Raw genomic sequence first — 10987 nt, 5'->3', positions numbered from 1 at the left:
TGTTTAATAGGAATCATTCCTTACAGGGTAATTATATCTTAACGTTCACTGGAGAGACAGTATGCTGGCAACATAATGTTGGTCTGAATAGGGATTTCTGTTTCTTGGGTAATATCCAAGTAGAAGAGAAGCAAGGTGATGGTGTGCAGTGCTGGGGAAGGCCTGCGTGGTTCCATGGCCCTGCTCATGGAGTGATGGTGGCTGCATGACACCAGCAGGGCTGCGCTGGGAACCAAGGCAGGTGAGATTCACTGCAGCTTTGAGCACAGTGCTCTGGGGCTCGGTACAAAAAACGGAGCACTGCACATGTTGAAATGAGGCAGTGGCTGCATTGCAGCTTAGCTTTGAGCATTTTTTACACTGGTGTCTGACAACTCAGTATTACAGCTATGATTGATAGGGGAGGATGAATCTTCAGGACAGATGATCTAGCGAGGATAATTCAGAAGCATTTGGTTTGTGTTTGAATATATTTCCCAATTTCTAGCAAGTTTAGTATGCGGTAAAATTTAAATTATCACAGAAAGAATGAGTTTTATACACTCATAATGAGCAAATTAAAGCCATAAGATGAGCTTTGAAGCAAGGCAGTTAAAATTGAAGGATGTGAATAATATTAAATGCAAGCAGAGATAAGGGATTTTGAGAACAGCATCTAAGCAATAGGGAAAGGCAGGAAGGAGAAGGATTGAAAAGGAAGAGAAGAAAAGGAAGGAACAGAATGTGTTTCTCAGTTAAGTGAATTGTGCTGAGATAAATAAAATTAATCCAAAAGACACAAATAGGTAAGCCCATGTAGAACTCATACCTTGACTGTGGAAGGACCATCAGCTTCACATCCAGGTCTACAGCCAGCTGCTGGTGCATTCCTGTGGTCCTGGCACAACCGGGCAGTGTGGGGGGAGGCTGAGTGATGGGTGTCCTTCAGGACAGGAGTTGTAGTCCCCATGGGATGCATACATGAGTGCTACATACGTTGTGTTGATGTTATTTTTTTGAAAATTCTCAGTAATGCAAAATTTTCACAGGTGAATGCCTCCTCCTGAACGTTACAATGCTGGTGGTAATGAAGTGCATGTTTCCCTTTCATCCTATCAGTTTCCCATCAAATTGATAAAAGATGCATTTTCTGTTTGCACTTTGTGCTCTGCTCCCCAGATGCATTAGTTAGCAACAATCACTTGTTGCTGTCACTGAGCAGAGACCATGGGCATGGGTTATTTCCAAAGCAAGGAGAAATCTTGGTGAGCGAGGTGATTCGTGTGGATGGGGCACGCTCCCTTTTGCTAACATGGCTTGTGGTCTGCATTCCTGGCCTTATGCCTCAAATTTAGGAGCTATTCCTCATCACCATGCCATTACTATGGCACTACTCATAGCAATCTGTGACCGTGCAATATATTTTCAGGACCTGCAACAGTCCTATGGCATTTCTTACAGTTTCAGTCATGTAAGCATTTTTCAATGTATGTATGCAGGTTGCATACAGAATCATATTGAGTTGGGTACGTATAACGTGACATGCATTTTATGTGGTATTTTTTGTTTGAGAATAGAAAATTGATTAAGAAATAATGTCTCTTCCAGATTTAAAATGGATTTCTGCTTTGCACTGCTCAGTAACCATGAGTCCATATCCCATAAGTGACCACTGCTTTACTTTGTAAGCCTTCCCATCCCTGCGTGGGTAGCTAAAGGCCCCATTCCTATTTATGAACGTCTCCTGCTGCACGTATTTTCATGCACGAGAGGCAGGTTTGTGCCCAGCAGCATATGTTGTGCTTGCAGGGAGCTGGCACACAGCAGAATAATTCCCACTGCTGCGGACCAACCTGCGGCTGTTTAAAGGAAAAGGAGCCCAGAGGCATCAAATGCCACATGCAGGCATTGAAGTGCTCTCTGAAAGTATGAAGTGTTCCTATATAGACATGCTCAGCTGTCCAAAACACAATTGAGGTTTCTGGATGTGCCTTGTGCATTTCAGTGTTTCCCGTGTTCGGGTTAAGCCTGGTTTTCAGAAAGCATTGAGCATCCCCTGCTGGAAATGAGACCCTTTTCAGAACCTCGAGTACTCAAGAGTCAAAGCAGTTCATGTCACTGATCTTTCATTGCGTGGGATCTCCTGTGTGCATGTGGTGCACATATTGGGGCTCAGGCAGCCGGGAGGACCAAGAATGGTGCTGTCAAAACACAAGGATGTTCGGTGGGCATTGACAGATTACATACCAGTTAAAGAGACAAATTGCTGTGCTGCAGCTGGCTCAGAGAAGCTCCTTCTGCAGAGGTGACGTTTCAGCTGCGTTGCTGCGGTCGGGTTGCGATGGCACTGCTCTTCCCACGAGAGCTCAGCAGCCCTTGAAATCAGTTTTCAGGAGAAAACACTCACAAACTTCCCCAGACTTCATGCAGTGTGCCAGGAGGGTGTGAGCAAAAACGTGAGCTCCTCCCAGTGTTCGTATGTTTGCTGCAGCGATGCTAGTCAGTATGCAGCTCATACAGCCTGCAGGGACAGGGCCAACCTGCTGCATGGAAATCAGGGCACTGCGGCTGCTACATCCCTTCACCTGCCCCAACTTCACCCCCCTGTTCAGTTGTTTTTAGTGGAGAGATCTGGATGTGGCTGAAGGTGAAAAAACCTCCCCCTTGTTCAGTGTCTTGTGAAGCTTGCTGAAGGTCACATGGGAGAAGCTCTGTTATTTATGTTAAATGACTTCAAGGTGTTTCACATATGCCTTGGACAACACTGAATTTTCACCAGGCTGCAGGTGTGGTGCTGTCTGGTCACAGGGAACGTGCTGACAGGCACACAGAGCTCCACCAGTTCCTCCAGCTCATCCCCATGGTGGCCCTTTGCTCCACGGGCACCAAAGGCATTAGGAGCAGCAGGGTGAGGTTACATGTGGAACACTGTTTCTTTGGAGGCTTTGGTGCAGTGCAAGCTCTGTGCCTGCTGACAGTCAAGAGAAGATGAACTTCTGCAAAGAAGAAAAAGATGACACAGCAAAGGCCACACGCTCCCTTGGTGCAGCAGATGCAGGGTTGCATTCATGTATCACCTGAGGGGTGTGGGCTCCAGGCGGACACTTCTGCCTTGGTCCCATGGAATACCTCAACCCTGCAGCAAGTGAAGGCACAGAGAAGGGTTCTGTTGGTGGAGCAGCACTGAGATGTCACTGATTTGTGCCAGCATGTAGGGCTCAGCTCTGAAAAGTGACACTTGGGATGAATAAATCATGGGCCCTCTCTTAGCAACCTGATGGCTTCATCCAGCACTGCTGGTGGTGAAAGAGGGCGCAGGCTCTGCTTTAAGAGCAGGAAGAGCTCGCTGCCAGCTGAGCCGTCAGTAGGAGGTCGGGGAGGCCATGGAAAGGGACCTCCTTCAGGTCATCCGCGAGATGCACTCCCAGATCGACAAGCTGGAGCGGGAGAACCGGACGTTGAGAGAAGAGCTGCGTACCTGTGGGCTGAGTGCCGCTGTGGGAGGTGGCAGCAGGGAGATGGGCAGCCCGTCCTGCCCCACAGAAGGATCTGATGCATTGCCCACGGCCCCAGTGGATCAGGCAGGTACAGTAACGTTCGTGCGTGACTCCAGTTGGGCTGTTATGGATCTGCAGGGAGTTTACAAAGAGGGCCACAGCTGTGTATCTAGTAGACATAACCATGTGCTCCGGCCTCCTTCAGTGCCCACATCCAGACCCATGTTAGAGGTGTCTGTGACCCTCTATATGGTGCCTGCACCCCTGTAGCACTGGGCTCAGTGTAGTGCTTTGCTGTTCTTGAGGCGTTCTGCTCAGAGCTCAGTTTGTCTTTATTTAAGCAGAATTTGATTTGGTGCCATGAGATTTCGTGGTTATGGGCTACCGCAGTGCTGTTTTGGGTGTTTCTGTCCTCTGAAAAGGACCAACAGCTGTAATTGTGTTGTCACCTCACTTCAGAAAAAGCTGGGAACAATCTCCTAGCAGTAACAAACGGGAGATGTTTCATGCACCACATCAGAAGTGCAGGTTCTTCTTGCAGATAGGCAGTTAGTTTTGTCTGAGGGAGAAATGAGGCAATAAACAGGAAAGGAAGGCTGTCTTTTCCCACTCTTACCAGAGTGGAGTGAAGATGGAGTATTTCCTTATTTGTAGTTTGGTTGGCACTCATGGAGGATTCAGTGAAGCAGAAAGAGCAAAAATGCTGTTAGGTGAGAAGCAGTTGTCCAGAAGTGGATGTGGTGGCTGCAGGGTCAGGCTGGTGAGTGCAGTCTGTGCTGTCTGTAGCACCTAGGCCACCAAAAGCATTCAGTAACAGCTTCCTGGCACTGCCACAGCTGCTGTCACAGTCTGAGTGCCCTCCAGCAAAAAAAAAAGGCAGGGCTCTCCCAAAAGTTGGAGAGAGTTTGTTGGCTCCGTTTGTTCCCAGCTCCGCTCTTCTCTCTGCTCCACAGACACCACCATGACGGTGCGGCGCTACTCCACCGCAGCATCAGCACCCTCAAGGCCGCACCGTGCCAGCAAGCAGCCCCCGAGCAGCGCGCAGCTGGAGGAGCGGGGCAGGGCCGATTTGCACGCCTGTCCCACTGCAGCACAGCACCTCAGCGATGTGGGCAGAGGCCTTGGGAAGAGCCCAGCCAACTGCTTCTCCAGCAGCAGTTCCAGCAAAATGAGGCTGTTCCAGGAGCACGTCCGCAGGTGCAGGTAGGGGCAGTGTGCCTTCACACCTGGTTTCACCTGGCCGTGGTTCTGCTTTGGGTTTCAGTTCAGCGGCAGCGATGCGTCGGATTGTCTAAATGTCTCTAGGCATTGAGCAGAGGGGAGATACGTGGGGTGGGATGTCCTGCTCCTCCTGCCAAACCTCCCTACTGGGAGGTCAGTGTTAGCAGCTTACGGTTCCAAAAACAAAGGAGCGGGTGAGGAAAGAGGGAAGGGGTTGCAGTGTTCTTCCCACCAGAGCAGAGGGAGTTTTGCAGGTTGATAGGCAGGTCTGACAAGCCAAGTTCCAGGAGCGAGGGGATACAGAGTTATTCTGTGCTGTGCTTCTGGAAGCATGATAATGTGGTGCATGGATGCAGATTCTCTACATCATTTTGCCCCTGTAGCTGAAGCATTACAAATTAACGCTTTCAGCCTCGAGAAGAATGTTCTCAGGGCTCTATATTAAATGGAATGGCTCCTGGAGAAGTTGTGAGCACCTCTGCTCACTGGCGAAAAGCTCTCCAACACACAGCAATAATTTAAAGTAAGAGCTCTAATGGTGAGTCTGTGATACTCAGCAGCTCCAGATCCTCCCGCTGCTGTTACACACAGTGTGACTCCCTTCACATAGCTGCTTTTAGTGCCAATCATGCTGTGCTTAAAACAGAGACAGCCCAAACGGCCTCCAAGTGTGCACTTAAGCAGGAGAAAACCATGGCCTTGAACACTTACACCTGTTTTGTTGTAGGAATGTTTCAGGGTCAGGTGCTTTACAGCATTTTAACAAGTAAATTTAGACCCAGGCAGGGAACACATCTCACTTTCAAAAGCACCCTGACCCCATAGCGCTGGGTTTCAGCATATGCTTTGCTTGGTTCTGGCAGACTTCTGAGTCAATGCACGTAGACACTTTAGAGAGTTCTGCCCTGGAGGCACCTCGCTTGGGAGCCTTTGTGTCAGGATGTGCACTCAGCGTGCAGGGGGCACTGGCAAATGTCACCGTTTTCTCCCAAAGGGAAAAAGTTTTCAGAGTTATCGAGCTAGCAGTGTAGATGTCTTACAACTGATGCTCTGTGATCTGTGGACAAAAAGCACTGGTTACTTAATAGTAACAGGAATATTGCTGATTATTTTATCATTCCCTTTAGAGCTGCCTTGGCAGCACTGGCCTGCACCAAGTCTGGCACAGGGTCTTGTGTCAATGCCCTGTTGGCTGCTTTAACAGAAGAAATAACTATGGAGTGAGGTTGTTTTGTTTTGTTTTGTTTTTTAACCTCACCTTACCAACAGTCCAAGTCACATCTCAAAGCATGAAACTCTGAGATTTTTGTGTGAATAAAAGGCCACGTACATTTTCAGGCCATAACTGTGGACATTGCTGCTTACACATAGAGGGCTAAGGCAGGCAGAAATCTTGGTAAGCCTTTTACTAGCAGGATAACTTGTAGCAATGAGTTCTCCAAGCTAATGAAGCATAATTTTTTATAGGGATGGCATTTTGCACTGCAACAGGTCTTCATGATTTGCTTTTAGTAGTAGGTCTCTCACACTTTGCTCTAACATTGTAACCATACGTGAGATACTGAGTATTTTTTCCTTTGGAAGTTACTATTCAGATGTATCCCCTTGGATTTATCTAGAGGAGCCAGGAGTGTATAGAACTGTAAGACTTAATGGAAAAAGGCAGATGCTCCCAGCAGCCAGCCAGCCAACACCGTGCCTGGCCCCTGGGGAGCTGTGTGAGCTCAGTGTCAGCAGGGCAGGAAATTCTGCCCACACACATCATGCAAGTGCTGCCTGCATTCACTTTTGGCTTGCTGGTGGGGGTTTTGTGCACATTTTATACATTTGCGATCCTCATAATCCTTTCTCATTTTTCTCCAGGGGTAAAGTAAAGGCTGTTAGTTTCCTGTTACCGATGGATGTGTCTTATGCTGGAAATCAAGGTTCTTTCAAAAGCCTGCAAAATCAGGACACAAAACAGTTAAGTACCATCACTGAAAAGGATATGTGAGCTGGTGAATTTTTAAAGGCCCATTGATTCTCGAGATAAATTGGCCTTAAATGATAGCTATGTGTCAGGTTCCTTATCTGCAAAACGCTTTGGCAGGCTGCCTTCACAGACTCACCCAGACGGTGTTTCGGGTCACTGCCCTGTTGTTCAGCAAGGAAATGGAAGCCATGACAAAACTGGCTGGAAGCATGTATGCTGCGATGGAGCCACACGATAGCAAAGCTCCTGCACAAAGCAGCTTCTGCTCAACACGACTCGAGGCTCCCTCACCTCAGCACTGCTTTAAACAGGATGTTAAAGCTGGTTTGCTATGTTTGTTGCAAAAAGCGGAAACCAAATCACATCTTGTGTTTGCTGACCCCTTGACAGGTGAGGTATTTGTTGCAAATGATGAAGAGCTACTAAAGGACCTGGGAGTCTCTTCTGTACTTAAAACTTCAAATTTCACAATACCAACACAGCAAAGTCAAGGTGATGTTACAGAACCAGTTAACATTACTCCGAACTTTTGCAGAACTTGTCTGTGACTGCTGATGTTCACTTCAGGTCCAACTCGACAGGAGCACAAGGTGCTAATCAATATGCAAACATGACTGCAAATCTGTTTCTGAGCTGGTGTCCATCAGAGATATCGTACCCCAAGTGGGGACAGGAAGGACTCTGAACCAGAGGACTCAAATGTTTTAGGAATGGTGTCTGAACACAGCTCAGATCAAGAATCATTAGCAGACGTCCAGCATACTGGTGCAAAACCAATGGAAGAATAAAATGGCTTATAAACAATGAGGAGTGCTTGATAACATAGATCTGGTAGTGTGAGTAAGGATAGTGTCCCATGTGCTGTTTGCCTTGGCCACAAGCAAATGTTTGTTATGTTTTTAACACGCAGGCTGTACCGATGAGTGAATACTGCCCAAATTGTCAAGTCTTATTGTCTACCTTTTACACTCTGGAGTCTTCAAAAGTGAAAGCAGAGAGCTGGTAGACAAAGAAACCATCTTGACTTTCAGTGATGTTTTATACATGTGTAAAAAAATATCAGTCCCTTTTTTATTTTGAAATTATTTTATATATTCAAGAACATTTTTAATGCATTCCCAATGAAATAATCTTTTCAGTTTCACCACTATTTCATTTGTGGATTTTATTTTCAGCTTGACTCCATACGGTGCTGCATTGTAATGTTAGAAGTGTTTTTAATCAAAGACTCCCAGCAAATTGGGTTACAGTTAGGAAAGTTTGCTGAACAGCTCTTTTCTGAAAGCATGCACAAGGAAACGCTTTTTAAATGTTTTAATGAAAGCTCAATTGCAAGAAACTAGACGTGTGTAAAGTACCTAAATCCAGCTGGTTTCACTTAACAGAGAAACAAGCGTCTTTGAAAACCTGGCCTCTAGACTTCTAAAGGTACCCCAAGTGCTTTTGAACATTCATGCTTGAACGCCAGATTTAATGGGATTTGGGAATCCATGTGCTCCAGACGGCTTTCAAAAATCTCAACTTTTAAATCCTGTCTGCCTCAACCTTCTCAAAGCAGCAGAATTCTGCTCTCCCACCCCTCCTGTGTCAGTTCAGTGCAGGTCAGTCCCTGCGTGTTAGCACATGTATTAGCACACAGCAGTGTTAACTGTACCAGGCTGCTGATTCTGATGCCACAAAAATGCATATCACTGTGTATAGTCAAGAAATTAAACTTTGTTTATTGGAGGTGTCATGGTCTTAACTTTTTTTTTTTTATATTCATAAGGACAGAAGAACTAAAAATGGTGGAAAAGAAGGAAAGGAATCAAACTAGACATTGAAAAATGACAATCGGTCCATTAATGGAAACATTTATTTTTGAATGATAGTTCTGTATTATTGACATCTTTAGCAGTATCTACAGATTTAAGAACACAGGACAGTGCACAGGCGTTTTTAAAAGCAGTTCAAGATGTTCAGATTTGACCAAGGTCCACATCTCCAGCAGGGAAGCAGAAGACCAGACAGCAGCAGAGGCCACAGAGAAACCACTGAGCACATCAAATGCACTGAAATACAGCGTAAAGTATCTGACCGTGGTGCACTTACTGGCAATTAAAACATTCCAATATTAAATATTCATAGATTGCTCAGTGCAGAAAGGACAGGTATAAGCAAAGCAAGTGTTAAAATTTGCGCAAAGTAATGCAGACAGCAATTAAGCCATGAACCATTTCTTTCTTCTTCCCATAGAGGATTCATACCTAAACTCTTTAACATATACCACATCCTAGTCACTGATGGCAAGGCTTGTTGGGCTACAGAGTGCTTCCAATCAAAAATTCTCCCTTCTAAAGAGAGAGTAAGTGATTTAGCCATGCAGGTACAGCCTGCGGGAGCAGCTGGGACAGCAAGAAGTTCCCTCCTGGGAACTAACTGGCACTAACTGGCAACTGTGATGTTTCCTCCTGTGCAACACGTGAGTTTGGGGCTATGTGGCTTTATGTACCCATCACAAATGCAGAAAAAGATGGAGTCCATCACTGTCATTTGTTAAATGACAAGTTCTGTTTTATCAGTGTGAAATGCATCTGTAGGCTGAAGGCAAGAAAATTTTGTCAATTTTCAAGTTAAATCGGTGGGATAGTGCTGACTTAACTGTTACTGCAGAATTTACACCACTGTGAATGAGAAAGAAATCAGGCATTGGCTTTCCTTAGGAATGTTGTTTTAAAGGTTGGTAACAACATGAAAATACAAAGCCGTGAACAACAGAAGCTGTGCCACATGGGGTGGAGTTGCTAAGACTGAAGGTGAAATGCAGGCATTGCATGTCTGAGGGCACACCATCAAGTGTTTCGAATCTTCGTACCCAGTTTAACAGTAATGCTTAGATGTATATTATTCACTCTACAGCATACATCAACCTCTCCACAATAATGAACAATGTCTAGATAGAAAACTCCATCTACGTAAAAACATTAATAAATGCTGACAGACAGAAAATTGCACTCTCCCAGGCTGGCGCTGCCCAGTTTTATTGCTGAAAGTGCGAAAGCTTTAAAGGGTGCGTTCATAAGTGCATTTTAGTCAGTGTCCAGAATACATTTGTAAGTGAATTTCTAGTTATGCTTACTAACTGAACTTCATTTTAAATCGTAGAGTGGTCTCAAAGCACATTAGTGGATCTGTTCTGGATGAAAATAAGCTGAGAGATGCACTTGTAAGGTGCTCAAAAAGCTAACAGGCATTCTGTGTGTGCTACCACATGAAATACCCAATGTGTGGAGAGCAGCACAGTTTCACCCTACACATCCTCCTCCATTGGTCTGCATGCACTGCTTGTTCATAGAGCCACAGAGCACCCAGTCAGGACAGCTACTGTCTAATGGATTTAAAAACAAAACCTAACCAGGTGAAATTTCATCTTGCTACACTATAGAGAGAAGGCAATTCCTTTCATCAGTCTTATCTCTCCATCTGGTGTTTAAAAGGCTTTGCTCCTGCCACAGACAGAGGCAGAAATGTGATGCTCCAGGCTGTAAGGGAGTAGTCACACTATAGACTTGTCCACTGGGTTCTTGCTGGAAGTTCAAATGGGTCTCATGCTTGTATATTTAACACAATGCATCCACACACAAAGATAGGACATCAGTGTGCAGGGTACATCACATGTCAAACTCACCCAAAACACAGTACATTCCATCTACTACAAGCTCCACATACAGGAACAAGAGGATGATTTATGATATGCCAGACTGTCCACAGTCTTTTTATCAATTATATTTTGCTCTTCTATCTTACATCCTTGACAGCTGAACTCTGATTTTTCTCTGCTATTTCTGATTAGGTGCAATCTAAGAATATATCAGAGTGGAAGTAACTCAGCAAGGGAGCCTCTGACACCAGGTAAGCGACGCTGACCCTTAACACGGTTATTTTCAGTGATGTTAGCAGCATTAATTTCAGCACTGATGTACTCCCTGTGTAGTTCTGAAGCCTTAATTTCGTTTAGCTGAAGTGAGACCACAGGAAATAAACTTGAAGCTTGTTGGAAGGTCTCAGATAGTTCATTGGCCTTGAACAGGCCTTCAGTATTGAGATGAATTCAATATCACTTAATTTCACAATGTGTATTTCCTTCTTAAGCCTTCTAAGTACAGCATACACAGCTGACTCAAAGATCACAGATTGATTTATGTTTTTTATTGTTACGTGCTACAAAGTAGGCAGTACTGTCTCCTCAGGATGGCAAAAATATAAGCTGTATTATATAGAAATCTATTCTGCACTTTTACTGCAGAATGCTTTTCCTCAGCAAACGACTCACTAGAGA

At 45.2% G+C, this 10987-nt stretch overlaps 1 protein-coding gene across 1 annotated transcript; it reads left to right on the top strand.

The window, feature by feature from the left end:
* Positions 1 to 3362: 3362 nt before the first annotated feature.
* CCDC195 (coiled-coil domain containing 195) lies at positions 3363 to 6690 on the top strand (the record flags this gene model as incomplete). Its single annotated transcript, XM_079539928.1, has 3 exons — positions 3363 to 3564; positions 4430 to 4679; positions 6561 to 6690. The coding sequence occupies 3 exons, from the start codon at positions 3363 to 3365 to the stop codon at positions 6688 to 6690; spliced, it is 582 nt and encodes a 193-aa protein (XP_079396054.1).
* Positions 6691 to 10987: the final 4297 nt, after the last annotated feature.

This window comes from Tetrao urogallus (genome assembly GCF_951394365.1).
Source record: "Tetrao urogallus genome assembly, chromosome: 9".
Classification (NCBI taxonomy): Eukaryota; Metazoa; Chordata; class Aves; order Galliformes; family Phasianidae; genus Tetrao; species Tetrao urogallus.
Note: the sequence above shows the minus strand (reverse complement) of the source record. Positions and strands in the feature narration are given on the sequence as shown.